At 55.9% G+C, this 17,339-nt stretch overlaps 1 protein-coding gene across 1 annotated transcript in view; it reads left to right on the forward strand.

Moving 5' to 3' along the window:
* FAM178B (family with sequence similarity 178 member B) overlaps window positions 1-17,339 on the forward strand; it is an 81,624-nt gene that overhangs the window by 4,252 nt on the left and 60,033 nt on the right. Inside the window, 4 exon segments of the mRNA XM_007472174.1 lie at window positions 533-634; window positions 5,324-5,476; window positions 11,970-12,075; window positions 15,580-15,664. Coding sequence (XP_007472236.1) covers window positions 533-634; window positions 5,324-5,476; window positions 11,970-12,075; window positions 15,580-15,664 — 446 coding nt within the window.

A 17,339-nucleotide genomic window follows, 5' to 3' on the forward strand; every position in this document is an offset into this window, starting at 1 on the left:
AAAAAAAAAAAAAAAGAAAGAAAAGAAAAAGAAAAAAGAAAAGGGAAGTGAGGCGCTCAGGCCTGGAGGGAGAAAACGGACTCAGGGGCGGGGCAGGGCAGGTGCAGTAGGGAAGGAGCAGGCCCTGGGGGGCTGCCACTTGGGGCTGGAGAGGCAGGCCCGGGGGAGCCATGGGCACAAGGGCTGCTCCTTGTCAATGTGGCTGGATGCAGGAGGAGCAGAAGGGCTAGGCCCTGTCCCTGGTGTGTTAAAGAGCGAGCAGATGCCAGAACAAAGTACACAAATAAAGGTACGTTTGAAGTTGTGTAGCGTAAATTGTCTTCTTTCAGGCAGCACAGCTGATGCAGTGCAGTCCCCCCGCCCCGCCCCAGCAATCTAAGTCTGAGAGCTGTGTGCAGGGAGACAGGGCTCCGGGCTCCCTGGTCCGCATGCCTAGGCCTTGCTGTGCCCAGGGAGGCCCCTGCGGCCCAGTGACGGGGCCGGATGAGCAGGCACTGCACTGACCCTGTTTTCGCCTCTCACCTTCCGGCAGGCAACAGGCCCTGGAGCAAGAGCGAGAGAAGCTGCTTCTGCAGGACTGCCTTGACCTCAGCTCCTTGGATCCTGATGAAGTGCCGCTCACACCAGAGCACAGGTGTGGGGAGTGGGCACAGGTGTGGGGGAGGGGAGGCGTGTGCCCACTCAGGGCCAAGTCCCCGCGCCCGCGTCTCCAGGCAGAGGGTTTAAGTGCTCACCTGCCCTTGCTTCTGGACGGTCTCAACCGCGATTTGTGTGCTGTTGATGAGTTCTCAAGCTGCATCCTTCTCTTAATCCCACATCTGTTTATTGATTCGAGAAGGATTTATTCACCTACTGTGTGTCAGGGTCTAGTGTGGGCCTTTGAAGACACAGAGGTATAAAATACGGCCTGCTCTTCCCCCGTTGTCTGCCCAAACGTGTGGAACCAGGTCTCAAACTACAGTCTGAGTGAACATTGACTTTACACGGGAAAATACAGCCACATGACATTTTCCGTCTTCCCCTGCGTGGGGAAGGAAGGCGGCTTCTGTCAGAGCTGTCGTCTGGGCCGGAGTCTGCCGGCCCATTGGCTGGAGGGAGGGCTGGAGTCATCTGTACCATGGAGTCTCGGAGATACCTGAGGACCACAGTTGAATTCATCTTCAGGGTACCCTGTTATCCATTCATCCATTTGTCCGTCCGTCTGTCCACCCATCCATTAAACATCTGTTACGTGCCAACTTTGTGCTAGGCTCTGTGCAGACTCGGGGGATACAGCAGGAAGAGAACCAGACAGAGGTCTCTGCCCCCCGTGTTGCTCGCCGTCAGGGCAGGGAGACCACCAGTGCACACGGTGAATGAAGGAAGTTGTGTGACAGGTGCTCATGAGAAAGGAGAGAGTGGGGAGGGGGCGTCAGCAGTGCCGGGAGGGCTGGAAGATTCGGAGGAGGGGTCAGGGAAGACCTCTGTGAGTGGCTGACTTTTCAGCAGAGCCCTGAAGATGGTGAGAGGCGGCCCTGGGAGGGCCTTGCGGCGGCAGCAGGGTGAAGAGAGGAGGTTAGGGAGGCTGCAGGAAGCTGGCTGCCGCTCATCTGAACTGGGTGGGGGTAGACTCGGGGTGGCGGGGGGCGCGCAGGGGGAGGCGGGGGCGGAGGGCACCGTGGTAGTAATCCCGGAGAAGTCAGGGCCGGGTGCTGAGGAGGAGGCAAACTGTGGGTACGTCTTCAGGGTAGAACGGACGGGGTTTGCTGACGAGCTGGATGGAGGCTCTGGGAGAAAGAGAGGAATCAGAGGGACCCCAGGGATTTTGGCCTGAGCAGCCAGAAGGTTGGAGTTGTCTTTATTTAATGGAGGAGGGCTGAGTGACACACGCTGGGGGGTGGCAGGCACGGGCACAAGAGTTCACTTGGGGGACCCCCGGGGTGAGACCAAGACAAGGACCCCCTTGTCTAGAGAGGCCAGCTTGGGATTCACCATGTATAGGTGACATTTAGAGCTGCAAAACCAGATGCGATCAGCTGGGAGCCAGCACAGAGAGAAGAGCAGGGGTGGGCACAGCGTAGAGGTCACAGTGACGTTGACAGGAGCAGCCCTGGGGGGCGCCTGGGGCGAGCCTGCCTGGAATAGGTTCAGAGGAGAACGAGAGAAGACGGCAAAAGAGGAGACTGGGCAGCAGCCGAGGGGGAAAGTGGAGCGGGGACAGATCTGTCTGTCTGTCTGTCTGTCTGCCTTTCCTTTCTCCCCTCCCTCCCTCAGGCCCCACGTGCCCCCATGTGACTGAGGCCAGGCTGGTCCACACGCCCTGGATTGCCTGCCTGTCCGGGCTTTGCTTATTCTATGTGTCCAGGTGACGTTATTCAGGTCCCAGCCGTAATGGTCTGGTTTGGGTGCTCACGCTGAGTCAGCATTCTGCATCCGCTCACCAAGGGGCATGAGCGATGACACACAGACACCTGGGGCCCCCCACTCTCAGGACCCCCAAATGGTTCTCACCGTCACTGATGCCCAGAGAGGATCCCAAGCAGCACCTTGGCTGCCCGTGTGCTTTTTTTCTCAAGTCTTTCTGCTAATTGTCTTTGGACTTGATCGGAGATCAGCAGACTTTCTGTAAAGCCTGTGAATAGTAAATATTTCAGACTTTGAGGACCATACAGCCTGTCAGTGGCTACGTGGCTGTGCTGCCGTGGCGGGAAAGCACCCGTCAACCATGTCGGCCGTCCGTAACCGGCGAGCCTGCTTGTGTTGCACTGAGACCTCGTTTACAGAAACAGGCAGGCGAGAGGAGGCCACAGCCTATGTGCAGTTGCTGGCCCCTGGCCCGGATTAGGGGACGCCTGTCTCCTAACTGGTCCCCGTTTCCACACGCTGCCCAGGGGCAGGGAAAGGGTGCCTCGTGGTCTCCCGATGGCTCCCTGCAGAGCACGAGGCCTGAATGGAATCAGCGGGTTTGGGCCAGAGGCCTTGGCGGCATCATGAGTGTTGCAGTTTTCTGTGTCGGGGGCCACGGACTCGCTTTCCAGGTTCCCCGCTCACTGGATGGGTAGCCTTGGAAGTAAACATTTTGAGACATCTCTGTAGCCAGAATAATCTTTCTCGCTGTTTGCCTTTCTCCTGAGTGCATCCAGGATTCTGGAAGTCATGGCCGGGATGTTTTGAAAATTCCCCACAGAAAGGGAGCTATCTGGGCATACGGTGTGCCAGGCTATGAAATTGCTGATAATTTTCTGGGCACGTGACATTTTCAAGTAGTACTTTGAGAAAGCCTTTTTTGACAGCAGCCACGGAGGTGGTTGTTTTGATGTGGGATCATTTTGATGGGACAGTTCAGTTCTCTGCTTCAAAGAAAATTACTCACTGATGTACAAAGCCAGCAGCCTCTTCCATCCCTGAATGGGGCCAGGGGTGGGATGGGGGGGTGCCAAGCAGGGGTGTGGGTCTGGAAGTGGTGAGGCCGAGGCTGGGGGCTGGCGACCATCTGGCGGGCAGGCCGCCTGTGACCGGGAGTTACGTGACCACCACAATTACGCATCATAGAAAGGCCCCCAATCATCCTGAGCAGATCATCTGCTCCCGCTCCAAGGATTGCTTGCGTCTTGAATAGACAGTGCCCTATATTCTCTGTTCCTTAAAGTTAAAAGACCTTATGTGTGTGCTGGGGCAGGGGAGGGGAGGATATTTATACCACAGCATCATCCTTTATCCTCAGTTCTGGGCTGCACAGGAAATCCTCAATTAGATGCGAGAGAGTCATCTCAGAGTTCTTAATAATGCACATACATTATATTTAATATCACAAAAGTCCCTTTGAACGATGGTTTGGGGGACAGGAGCTGAGACCTTTTTACAGATGAGCCTAGTTCTTACAAACTTCTAATAATTTGTACCTTTCTTCAAATTATAAAAACAACATAGGGAACTGTAGATAGCCAGAAACTCAAAGAGCAAAGAAATTAACAGAACAGAAAATTGTTTCACCATTTGTGTGGTGGTTTGCCAAGGCTACTTCCAAAGGCTGCGGGATCAGAATCTCCCCAGTTTTCCGACGTCATTCCCATTCATTGTGCCATTTCATCCTTAGGATGACCCTCCTTACCTTAGGTCACTTGGCCAGAGCGTGACAGGTTTCCTCTGGCCACCTGGTGGGCCACCAGCTCTGCACCTCCACTTCCAGTGCCGGCCACTTGGTCCCAGATCCTCACGGGGGTCCCTGGCAGTGTCCCCTCCGAGTTCAGTGCCTCAGGGCCTGGCTGAGAACCTGGGTATGGGCCTTCCTCTGGTGAGAGGAGGGGGTGGCTCATTTTATTTTGTTATTTTTATTGTTAAGTGTATGTTATGTTACTGCAAAATCAAGCCGAACACAATTGCGTAAAATAAACGGGAAATGTGTCTTCTTCCTTCCCCTCCCCCATACCGTTCCCTAGGGACGACCCCAGACCTTGGTTGGGCACATCAGATGTGTGGGGGGGTGTTGCCTGTGTCTAAGAACGAGCGTGTGCATGTCTGTGTGTTGACCTGCGCGCGTGCGCACGCACACGCACCTCCTATTCTGCAACTTGCTATTTTCACCCACTGCGTGCGGTGCTCGGGGTCATTCCGTCCTGCGTGGTGCAGATCTGCCTCATTCTCAGGAACCTTCTTTGCCGCCTCCCTTAGATGCGCGCCCACAGAGTCGGAATGTATCCCCTCTCTTTCTCCCTGTTTCTTCGCTGTCCGTGCGGCCCATCTCTGATCCACTAAATGAGACTCTCAGGGCAACGTGGGCCTGGGTGTCTGCATTTCTCAGGCTCCCTGGAGAGTCATTCTGCTCACAGGAGCTTGAGGACGCTGCTCAGAGGGAGAGTCCAAGCAGTCCAAGCAGTCCAAGCAGGGGAGAGTCCTCCCCTCGAGGCACCGTATGGCAGCTCTGAGGCTGGTCCCCTTGCTGGAGGGCATTGCCGTGATCCCGTTAGCTTTTCCTGTCCAGTGCAAGGGCAACCCACGCCTGACTCATCCTTCAGCGCCTGGCACTCGCAGTCGTGGGCGCTCAGTGAAAGTTTGAACGCAGCCCATGGGTGGGGCAGGATTTGGGACCAGGATTCTGGCTCCTGGACCAAGGCCCTGAGGGAGGGGTTGGGGTCTGACCGAGAGTGGGAGGGGGAAGGGCTCCTCAGTCTGCATCTCTCGGGCTCCCCCTCCGTCAGCAGGTGGCGCCGTGTCCCTGGGCTGGTCCCAACCAGGCGGGGGCTGCAGGGCGGGGGCAGCCATCTGGTCCCCCCCTGGCCTCCCTCCAGGCTGCAGACCAGGTGTGCCTGCTGACGCCCGGCTCTCCTGCCTCTTGCTTTGCCAGGAAGCTGGCGGAGAGGTTCTCCGTGTCACTGCAGGTCATCCCAGCAGTACATCCAGGCGAGACTGTGTTTCTACCCTGGCATCACCCTCTGCCCTGCATCCTGGACTGTTCACACCTGAAGCCACAGAGCCGCCTGGAAGAGCTGTTCCTCAGGTAAACATCGGCGCGGCATTACCAGGCCCCTCCCTCAGGGAACCCAGTGGCAAGGACCACCCCAAATGAGGCCATCCAAAGCTGTGTTTTGCCAATTTGGATATGTCAGCTTTTAGGGAAACAGATGAAATAGCACACATCAACTTATAATATTTCATTTACCAATTTAGATGTACACACTTTAAAAATTCTTACATTACAGCAGATATTAGGCATCTGTTCTGTAATTGTGTTGCCTCTTCCTCCCCCATGCCCCAGTTTCATGGAACGGCTCTGGTCACACCCATCATACGTGCCTTTGGGGTTATGTCTCCATCAACACTGGAGCCACTTTCCCGGCCATCCAGCAGTTCTCCAGAGCCTGTCATGGTCACTTCCTCCTCCTCCTTGGGTCTGTGTGTGATGCTGACCCTGAAAAGTTTGTCCCCAGCCCCAGGTACACTCTGTATAACGTTAGGACAGCCACCCTGGTCCTCCTCTCGTTAGAAGGTGTTCACGGTCATTATCACATAACCCCTGACTATGTTGATTTTTTAGGGGATTTTTGAAAACTTTGCCACAATACCACGCAACACTTGCAACTGTGAGTTCACATGTCTAAGAATAAGAGAGAGAGAAAGCGCACAGGATACAGCGCAGGGGCCTTCCAGGGGGCAGGCCGAGGGGATGGAGGAGAGGCCACCAGCCCCCACCAACCCCTGCCCCAGCCTGTAAGGCACGTGGAGGTTGGGGCCACATTAGCACTTGAATGCAGGAATCTTGTTCTCTTTTCCGGCTAGTCCATCTTATTTTATAATAGAAAGATCACAATGTTTTGATGTGTTTCCTTTAAAACTCTTTATCATGGGAAGTTTCAAACATACATAAAAGTAGAGTGTACCTCCATGTACCCATCACTCAACATCAGTTACCAACTCAAAACCAATCTTGGTTCATCTCTACCCCCGCCCACTAACGTTGTCCCCTCGGGATTATTTTTAAGCAAATCCCAGACACGTACAATTTAATTCTGTAAGTACCTCAGTCTGTGTCTCTAAAAGACTCTGTCTTTAGACAAAACTTCAATACATTATTACACCTAAAAAATTTAGGAATTTCTTAATAGCATTAATATCAGTCAGCATTCACATTTCCTTGATTGTCTTTTAAGTGTTTTTTAATATGTTGTTGAAATCAGAATCCAAACAAGGCCCAAATGTTGCAGTTAGACAAAGAAATGTTAATGGTGAAACTGTATCCCGTGGCATTGATGCCCCAACATATTTAACCATTTTCCTCATTTTTCTCAACATGCAGGTTGTTTCCAACTTTTCCCCCCACTGTAAACAATGTGGTAGAGAGTATCCTTATACAGAAATATTTTGTCTGCAGTTCTGGAATAGATCCCTGGATAGGACGTGAGGTGATTGGGTCTGAGTGTATGCATATTGGTAAAAGTTCCCATTGCCAAATTGAAAGTATTTCTGATAAAGAGGTGATGATAAGGGGGGGAAAAGGAATGAAGAGAAAGAAGTAAGATAGTGGAGCTGGAGGAAGGAGGGGGACAGAGCACGGCTGGCCAGGGGAGGAGATAAGAGGGGGAAGGCAGGCGGCTTCCTGAGCTCCTTCTCCTCGGGCTTTGTGCCAACAGCAGGTTTTCTGTCCCAGGCTGGATGGCCGGCAGGAAGTGTTTGACAGATGAGATGGCCCGTGGTGCGGTGGCCTGGGATCCGAGCGGCCATGCCAGATGGGGCCAGGTGGCCAGCCAGCTTCCCTGGAGCAGGGAATCCAGACCCCGCGCCCTCAGGTTTGCTCACGAAGCAAAGCAGAGATGAGGCTGCAGGGCCTGGCTCGCGGGGCTTCCTGGAGGAATGCCCACGCCCTGCCCGCGGCCAGGTCAGGGGGCGCCTGCCATGCACTGGGGAAGGGCCACTTCCTGAAGGTCACCCTTTAGCCTGGGGAGGGGGGGGGGGGCTCCTTTATTTCCCGTTTGTGCCAAGGACTTCAAGCCCAGACACAAGAGTGAGGGTTACTTGCTAGCCGTTCAGTAATTGTCCCGTTGTGCGCGGCCGGAAGCAGGAAGATGGAGGAAGAAGAAAATGTTACTTGATCTCTCAGAGAACAGTATGGTTCGTTTTCTCACCCGAGAAAAAGTGAACACTTCGTGAGATTGCAGGTGACTTTTATAGCCTGGGGAGGGGGGGGGGGTCATCCTTTATTTCCCGTTTGTGCCAAGGACTTCAAGCCCAGACACAAGAGTGAGGGTTACTTGCTAGCCGTTCAGTAATTGTCCCGTTGTGCGCGGCCGGAAGCAGGAAGATGGAGGAAGAAGAAAATGTTACTTGATCTCTCAGAGAACAGTATGGTTCGTTTTCTCACCCGAGAAAAAGTGAACACTTCGTGAGATTGCAGGTGACTTTTATTCTCCTCATTAGACTCCTCTGTATTTTCCACACTTTCTGTGATAAACACGTATCGTTTTTATCATTAGAGGTGTGGGGGGAAAGTGAAGGAGATTTTAAAAAATCACTTCTTGAGGTAGATTTGCTTCTTCTTGCTGTTCGGTGAAGGGGGTATTGTCTGTCTTTCCACTGCACAAAGTGGGAAATCTTGGCCCAGGTTAAGCCAGCAGTTTGTCTCAGATTGCGGAGCGAGGGAGGGCGCCAGGCCTGGTGCTCCCGACTCGGACCTACACAGGTCTACATGCAAGAAACCTCCTCCCAGAACCCACAGCTGTGGGACTGGAGGTGGCCCGGGCCATCCTCTCTCGTTTGTCACCCGGCTGGACATGTGACCTCAGGTCGGTTCCCTGGGACCAAAGTCACATGCTATGACAGACGCTGGTACCAGGGGCTGAACTTTTTCCTCCGCCTCTAATCCCCCCCGCCAGCCCCGAGTGGAAAAGCTGTAGGACCTGCGCCCACAGGCAGGTCCAAGGCAGGAGCCAGTGCCATGGGGGGGCGGGGGGGCGTGGAGATTGCCCGCTGAAGTACCCTGGGCCCCCGCAGTGTGTGCGGGAGCATCAGGACCCATGTCTGTCCTCTGGGTGCACCGGCCGCTCTCCCCGTGAGGTGTTTGCAGTGTGTTCTCGGGGTACCTGATACGCCGGCGGGGACCTCCCTCCGCGTTGGCTGCAGTGGGCAGGGAAGGGGGTGGGTCGGAGCTTCACGGTGTGAATGATGCACGTGCACCGGACCTCCCCGAGGCCCAGGCCCCAGCTCCTGTTTTGCCAGGGGCAAGCCCGGGTGAAATAAATCCAGCAGTTACAGAGTGTGGACGGGGCTGAGCTGCCCAACTGGCTGCGCCTGCCCCCAAAATCCAGAGCCAGCAGAAGTGGCCAGCCGGCTTGTTGCTGGGATCCCTGGGCTGCTTACCAGCGTGGCGCTCACTGATGTTTAAACAAAGGAAGGAAAACGAAGAGGAGCAGGGATGGGCGCCTGGACCGCCGTCTGTTGCTGGTCTTTTCCTCGGCATTTCACTTAAGCTAACATTTGAGTAGCCTGGCAGAGGCGCGGAAACTGATACTGTATAAATAACGGCACTCGCTGTTTATCCCTCTGCCATCACTTGGGATTCCCGAGGCATTTAGAGACTTCGCCCTCTGGGACGGCTGCCCGTGAAATAGACGAGAGATGGGGGCTGGAAGGGCCCTGACGTGGGCCTTATCAGGAACCCACAGTCCAAGCAGAAGGTCGGAGCTCCTCCAGGGGCCCGACCTGCTGACCCAGGCTGGGGCCTTTGTTCTGTGTGATTCCCCTTTGGGGCTGATCCCCCCGCCTCCCGCAACCTTCCTTCCTTCTGTCCTCATGGCCCCGTGTCCTTGCCGCGGTGGCTGGGCATTAGTGCATTCTGACTGTGGCCGCTCCCTGTCCAGGTGGGGGCCTCCCTCCTGCACCCCCGCCCCGCCTCCGGGATCCTCAGGGTTGGCAGCTGGGGCTTCGCGCTCAGCTGGGCCTGCCTGGCATCTGCTGCCCAGCAGGAGGCTCCGCTCCTCCCCTTCTTGCTCCGAGACATTCTGACATTCTCAGGATAACTTCTGACCTTGGCCTTGGCTTTGCCACAAGCACAGGCACCCACCTGGACCTGGGGATGGCATTCTTGGCTTGTGGACACGCCGTGGATTTGTGCACATCTGACAGCAGTTGATTCCGTAACCTGCGGTGTTTGAGTTTGCAGCGCACACACCTGCCACGCGCTTCCCTTCTCCTCCAGGCCTCCCCACGTGCTGCTGTGCAGACTCTCCTCGTGCCTCAGATCAGGGCAGTGTCTGCGCGCCAGGCCCATCCCCACCCTTCCCCCAAGCAGGAGGTCACTTCTACCGCCGGCCTGTCCTGCCACTGAGTGGTGACGGGACTCGTGGTGCAGCCGAGGCAAGGCAGCACTGCCTGCCCTCACACCGAGCACGCACGGAGGAGATTGCTTGCATCTCATCTAGCTGTCGGCACAGAATTCCTTGAAAGCCATTCGCTTCGAGGCACAGCCGGACCGTGCCCTTTCGGCGTATCTCCAGCTCCTGGTCTAACAGACGAAGCCTAGCTCAGCGGCAGTGAACTCCGAGGCAGACTGATCATTTCTCTGGCAGAAACTGCAGTGCAGAGTGGTGTAGCAGAAGGGAGACATTGTCACCCAAGGGGTATCTCTCCCTCTGAGCAGCAGTCAGAAATGTGTTTATCTGAGCCTACAGGGGCTTGTACAATCAATTCCCCTACTGAGAAGCTGGCGGGTGCCCCCCGAGCAGAATGCCAGAGCCAGAGTCTCCTAGAGTCCCTGGAGCGCCAGCCTCCTTACCACATGGCCCCTGGCCAGGTCCTGCCAATTTGTGAGGCCCTCCAGACACGGTGTGCTTGGGTATTGTCTGTGTTCGGGGTGCTGTGCTTGAACCACGCATGCATCGCGGGGGTCAGTCCACGAAAGTATCCGTGTGACTGAGCACGGGGATCAGAGTGGTGTGTGCCAGCAGCCCTGGGGTGCACACGTGTTTGTATGTGCAAATAAAGGACTGTTTTAGAACGGCCAGCTTCACAAGCACAGGAACAAAGCTGCTTTCTCCTCTGAACCTAAATGATTTGAAAAAAAAAGACATATACAATTTGTAAATTGCCTGGATATACTCAAGCAGACAGCAGCTTGGCTCCGAGGAGAATCTTTGTTTTGGAGCATTCTGTTCCTGGCAGATTAAAATATGATGTCCTTTTTAAAAAGGAGAGGAGGAGGTTGGGCTGACCGAGGAAATTTCTCTCTAGAGTCATGACTTTAAATGCTGTCTGAAATGTTCTTTGCCTGGATTTGGCCATTAAAAGAGAAGAAAAAACACGAAGTTACTTTTTCATTTTCTGGAATCTTTATTAATTGCCTTTAGGGCGTTATCTAGAAAGAGAGCAAAGAGGCATTCACCAAACACGGACGGAGTAGGAGAATCCTACCCCACACCCAGCCTCCATGGGATGCCCAGGAGTACAAGAGGGTGATGCAGTCCAGCCAGCCCCTCTGAAACGAAGCACCTTCCACCAGAGGCCCTAAAACCGCACAAAATATATCAACTCCTCGTTGTACAGGGACCTGGGATCCCGTGGGTCCAGGTGATCTATCGGGGCAACAGTGTACTCAAAGCAGGGCTCCTCTCCACGCCAGCAGCTCCTGGCGGGAGGGAAAGGCCCCACCGGATCCAGTCAGGAATGGAATCGCAGGTTGGGGCCCCAGGAGTATGGAGAGTCTGAGCGCCCTTCCCCCTTGGCCCTGGGACCCTCGCTGCTCATGTGGTTTCCAGAGAATCCCACGTGGCACCCTTGGTTGTTATTTCTTTCCCAAAACTTCCCCGTCTTGGGCCCCTTTCTGTTACTTTCCCATCTTCTCAGGTGTCCCCTTTGTTTCGGAAAAACACAAGACGGGGCAGACACGCTCTGTGAAACCAGACCCCGGATGCTGGCTCCACATGGGCCCCATGGGTAATTCTGTCCGCCCGCTGCAGCCCGGAGCCCTCAGCTAAAAGGTGCGACTCCCAGGCCCTCTCCTTATTGCAACGCAGGTCCTTTTCACAACCCTGGTAAATACCTCAGTTTCCTCCCATCCCCGTCAAATGGGAAGGACAAACTGTATTCCTCAGTCGTGTGTTTTAAACACTGTGAAGGGAGTTCCCTGGCAGTCCAGTGGTTGGGACTTAGTACTTTCACTGCCGTGGCCCGGGTTCGGTCCCTGGTCGGGGAACTAAGATCCCGCGTGCCGCACGGCGTGGCCAAAGAAAAACCAAAACCAACCAACCAAACAAAAAACCCTACTGTGACATGTGTTCGTGGACAGCAGATGATTCTGATGGTGCCACGGGGTGTTTTACCTTCCAGCGGGTGCTTGCACCAGGGCTCCACCAGCAGTCTTGTCCAGAGCAGTGACTGACGCGCTTCTAGCATCCCGGTGAAGCGGAAATCTGAACCATCCCCCCGAACCCAGCCTCGCCGAGACAGGCGTGTTGAGAAGGCTCCCTCTCTGACCTCGCCCCTCTGTCCCTTTGCTCCCACAGCTCCCCGCCGGCCCAGCAGCTCTCCTTCCTGCGCAGCGGCCTCCTGAGCAGCCTCTACCTGCCCTCGGGCCTCCGCCCCGTGCCCCTGCTCCGGTGGCTGTTCCAGGTGAGGACCGCGGCCTGCCGCCAGGTGGCGGGAGCGTGCCGGCACAACAGCCTGGGCAGGGCCGCTGGCAGGAGGGGCTGGGCACCCACCCTCTTCTTCTGGCCTTGGGTGCGGCTGGGTTTGTCCCAGCTGAGGCTGGAGGAGGGAGGTGCAGGGACCGGCCTGTTGTCTCACTCCGGTCCCCCCAGAGCGTGTGCCTCACAGGGTGTTGCTTTGCCCGCAGAGGCCCTGTGTGATTCCGGCAGGGCCACTCAGCAGGTGCTCACACCTGCTCGCATTGTGTCCAGGCTCATCTCCAAGTCACAGGTCCCGGCCCTCATCCCATGGGCAGCGGGAGCGCAGCCCTGCAGCAGCCTTGCAGGTGTGAGGGCCCTGGTGAATTTTGAGCTGGGGTGCTCGGGTGTTTGCCTCCCGCTGTGGAGTTGTAGGTCGGCTGGAAAAGCCTAGAACAGCTGCTCTGTCTTCCCCTCCCTTCCGTTCTGGTTGCTGCCAGGGGCACATGCATTCTGCCCGGGGCTCAGAACCTTTGCGCTGAGAAAGACAGTGAGAAGCCAGCAGGGAAAGCCCGGGAACCAGCTGCTGGGATCTGAATGCAGGGCACCGGGATGCAGCCTTGGCCCCCACCCAGGACCTTCCCTTGCCCGGGGACCGGCAGGTCCCAAGTTCCAGCTGGTCCCATTCCTGCCAGTTGGAGCCTGGACCCCAGCCGTAAATTAGAGCCACCATGCGGGGTGGATTGTTCTCGGAACTCCTCAGCCTCGGCAGACTGGCTGCCTTCCAGAAGGAGCCCTCTGGCTCTCCTTCCCTCTGGGCTCCTTCCCATCCGCCCTGCCCTGCCCCTCCCCCGGGCCCAGGCCACACAGGGAACAGAGCGGCCATTATTCTCTGTCCACAGTCAGTGCAGGCTTCTTTCTCCTTGCTCAGTGCGCGACAGACGCAAAGTCGGGCATCGGAGGCACAAAGAGCCAGTCTGAGATGTCGCCCACAGAGAGTCCTTGTGTGACCCTGACACGGCGTGGAGGCGTGAGTGAGCCCAGCCTTGTCTCTCCCCCGACCTCTGTCACCTGGGGGGTGCCCAAGAGCAGAGGACTGAGCCCTGCTCCTCCACATACTACTGTGTGACTTGGGGAGTTATTTAACAGCAGCTCCGTGCCTCAGTTTCCACTCTGTAAACTGGGGTCGGTAGTCCCACACGAAGGCTGAGTGAGGAAATCCTGTGAGCTGCCTTGTCCTTATAGCCCCCCGAGGTTCTGCCCAGGGTCTGGGCATCATCTGGAAGAAATGAAGTTAGCACGGAGGTCAGGTTCTCCATTTTCAGCAAGGAGAAACAGAGCAGCTCCTCTCCCTGCCCACAGCTAAAGTCAGATCAGTGAAAGGGGTGCGCTTGGCCTTGGGGGCCTCTTCTGGGGGAGACCCTGCCCAACACCTTTGTCTCTGGAGAGGAAGGAGGACCAGGGCAGCTGCTGTCTGCCACTCACGTGATCACACTACAGGCTTTAGGATGGGCTCTGATGTTTCACTTCCGAGGTTTTGGTTTTCTTGTCACTTGGAACTTATTTTCCATGGCAACAGTAGCATTGGTTCCTTTGCAGACCTTGGTTCAGGACAGGCTACATGCTGAGCTCTAGGGACAGAAAGGTCCTGGAAATGGCGTCCCAGGTAGATGCGTAGAACGTGGCCGTGGGGCTCCGCATACTTCAGAACCGCACGCTGTTAGTGAGAGGCACAAATCCACGGGGGCTGCCTGAAGCTGCTGGGGCGGGTGGCGCCCCAATGAAGGTACAGGGGCAGTTCGTGGGATCCAAGGGCAGGGATACAGCTGGGCCTCAGGACGAGCTGGAACCAGGTTGGACAAGGGTCGGGATCCTAGGACAGGCTTTCAGCTTCTCTCTGTACCCCAGGCTCCATGGTTAAGTAAATTCCCAGGAAAGAGAGTCTGATTGGCCTAAGGGGTTCAGTGACCACCCCCAGTGAAAGGCAGCTAGGGGAGCAGGCTCACAGGGCTGCTGGGGTCCCACATGCATACCCGGGGTTGATTCTGAGAGCTAGGGGGTGGGGGAGTTGGGCAGACCGCTTCAACCCTGCTCCTTCAACTGTCTCTTTGGAAAGGCCATCCTGTGTCCCCACGGGGACTAGTTCCTGCTGCCAGCCACCCTCCCTGAAGCCAGGGGCTTCAGTGGGGTGAACAGTGGGCGCTGGGTGAGTAGGCTTCAGCCTTAGTGCTCATGAATTATGTGAGCTCGTCACTGGAGCCCTAGTGTATGCTTCCCAGGTGAGCCTTGCTGGGGAGGGTGGACAAAAGCAGGAAGCTTATGCTGTCAGTGAATTTATATTCTTTTTGGGGAACGATCACGTGTTCAACTATGAAAAAGTTAGGAAAGGAAGAGGGAGGCAGGGTTCTCGTGTCTTAGATCAGATCCTTGGGAAGCAGGAAGCCGCCCCTGTGAGGGAGGGAGGGCAGCAGGGCCGGGGCAGAAGGAGAAGCTGAGTAGCAAAGCAAATGCATGACAGGCCACGGCCAGTCCTGGGGGGCTCTGGAACTGGGATTACCCTTTAGAGTTGTCCCATTTGAGGCAAGGGGTCCTGGCCTTTGGACCCCAGCAGCGGCTAGTTATCAGACGAAGGCTGCACTTGGAGAGGGGGGTGTGACCTTGGGTGAGGGACTCCCTCTGTCCGAGGTCAATCAGCCAGCAGCAATGCCCAGCCCGTGGGGGTGGGAGCCTCGGTCCTGAACCGAGCGCCCACTGCAGTGGGCTTTTTCTCAGCACTCTCCAGAGGGAGGATGGTGTGCTGCACGGTGTGGCCTGGCCTCGCCTGTGTGTGCCCAGACTGGATGGCGCTGGTGGGGAGGGTGCACGTCTCCATGTCACACTCTGTTCACATTCCAAATCCCCAGCTGTGGCCGCAGACTCAAGGAGTGTTTGAATAAGAATCCCAGTGAGTTTGAGTCAGGTGGGTGCCCTGCCCACCCTCCCCCCACCAGCTTGTTGAGGATCCCCACTCAGTACCAAGGACCTCCCAGAGCCAGTGGTCTCCCAAGGCTCAGATGTTCGGAGTTAAGGCACTGACCTGGAAGTGATGTGAGGGTCTCGAAGAGGGGCCGCACTTTATCTTGTACAGCTGACAGTAGTCAGTGCTTCTGAGCTCTTTCTCTTCCCTACACTGGTTCCTGCCCTGGAGGGGCGTGGCTGTGACCACAGGGAGTGAGGGGCAGAAGGACCAAGACTCCCACACAGGGAGGTGGACAGAGTAGGAGATTTCAAGTCACATAGACCTGGGATTGAATCCTGGCTTTTCTGCTTCGTTGCTCTGTGACCCTGGGGAAGTTGCTTGACCTCTCTGAGCTTTGTTTCCTCATCTGTAAAGTAGCAATAATGACAATATCCTTCTACTGTGTGGATTTGTGAGGATTAAATGGGGCTTATTTAATATGGCGTAATAAAGGTTCCTGCTATTACTCCATAGGAATGACCCAGCTAACCTGTTTTTTTCTTCTTCTCCTAGCTTCTGACATGGCCTCCAGAAACTTCTTTGGGAGCCTTTGGTCTCCTGTGGGACCTCAGCGTGGATGGGCTCTTCCGTCAGTCTGGTCAGTACCTCGGGTGCAGGGCGGCAGCTTGCATGCTGGGTACCCAAGCTCGAGAGCCTACATAGTATTCAGCTCTCAGTCCCGCACCGCCCCAGCCCAGTGTGTGGGAGAGGTGCTAGTGGGGATGTTGCATCACTGGGACACGGAGACATCAGGCCATCTTTGGCTCTGGCTCCTGCATTAGTAAAAAGCTGAGCCAACAGGCTCCCCAGCACCTTATCTGGCCTCAGATCCATGTCACCAGGGCCAAGTCCAGGCTGACTTCACAGACTTAGGATCCTGGAACAGTCTGGGAGGTGGGTTCTCTGGATTTACGAGGACAGCTTGCCTCCAGCTTCTTCCTGAGAGCCCCAGTTTGCTTGGGTGGGTTCCAGGAACATCTGCATCAAATCAGGGAAGCTCTTTGGGTTGGAGTCCTGAAGCTCTGCCCCTATCCGCAGCCCTCCTCAGCTCCTAGGGCATCAGCGGAGCCCCTAAGTTTGGACTGGGCTGGAGTGAGAGCCTTGAGTCTGTACCTTGGTCCTGACATGTAAGGGATACGCTTAAGTTATTTTTATTTGTTTTGTTTTTTTTTTAGTTTATTTACTTATTTTTGGCTACGTTGGGTCTTCGTTGCTGCACATGGGCTTTCTCTAGTTGCGGTGAGCGGGGGCTACTCTTCGTTGAGGTGCGCGGGCTTCTCATTGCGGTGGCTTCTCTTGTCGCGGAGCACGGGCTCTAGGCGTGAGGGCTTCAGTAGTTGTGGCACATGGGCTCAGTAGTTGTGGCTTGCGGGCTCTAGAGCACAGGCTCAGTAGTTGTGGTGCACTGGCTTAGTTGCTCGGAGGCATGTGGGATCTTCCCAGACCAGAGCTCGAACCCGTGTCCCCTGCATTGGCAGGTGGATTCTTAACCACTGCGCCACCAGGGAAGTACCTGAGTCATTTTTATCCTTTCAGATGTTCAGAGTTCCACAGAAGCAATTAGTTTCCCCTTTTGTGGCTGCACCCTTCCCGGGCTGTCATCATTTGGTGCCTGAACCTAGACACTTTGGCACCAAAAAATATCATGTAACTGATTGAAAGCAGGGCAGACAGTGAGAGAGATCTACAGGTTTCCAGACCACGCCCTTGCCCACCAGCTGCAGTCTGCCCACCCTCCCGCTAAAACATGGAAGCACGTAGCTCTGAAGGCCAAGGTTATAGACCCATGATGCACCATTAACCCCCACCACCACCACCACCGGCAACCAGCCCTTTGAATTTCTGCTTTTGTGCCTCCCCTCCTTCAGGCGTTGGCTGAGCTGGGGGCCATCTGTCACATTAGAGCATTCCAGACTCCTCCAGCTCCCCCCTCCCCCGCCCCTGCCTGGGACCCTCTAACTGAGGTCCTCTGGATAGCGCCAGTCTCGGCCTCCTCTCCCTTTGCATAACCTCTGCCCCTGCAGCCTGGGCTGCCCTTTCGCGCCCCTGTGGCCGCCTCTGCGGCAGGCCTGCCCTTTGGGGAACAGAGGCCTCCCTTGTCCCACTCTCCTGCGCGAGGTGGTCTGTGTCTCCTCCCGCTGAGGCAGAGGGGACGTCCCACTCTTCTTTGCTTCTTGCCACATTGTCCCTGATTCGCCCTCCACTGGGACAGGGTGGAGCCAGGAACGGGCCCTTGAGTTCAGCTCTGGTAGCTCATTCCACTGCAGAGCGGT

Source organism: Lipotes vexillifer, unplaced genomic scaffold (genome assembly GCF_000442215.2).
Source record: "Lipotes vexillifer unplaced genomic scaffold, Lipotes_vexillifer_v1.1 scaffold1139, whole genome shotgun sequence".
In the NCBI taxonomy this organism is placed as follows: domain Eukaryota; kingdom Metazoa; phylum Chordata; class Mammalia; order Artiodactyla; family Lipotidae; genus Lipotes; species Lipotes vexillifer.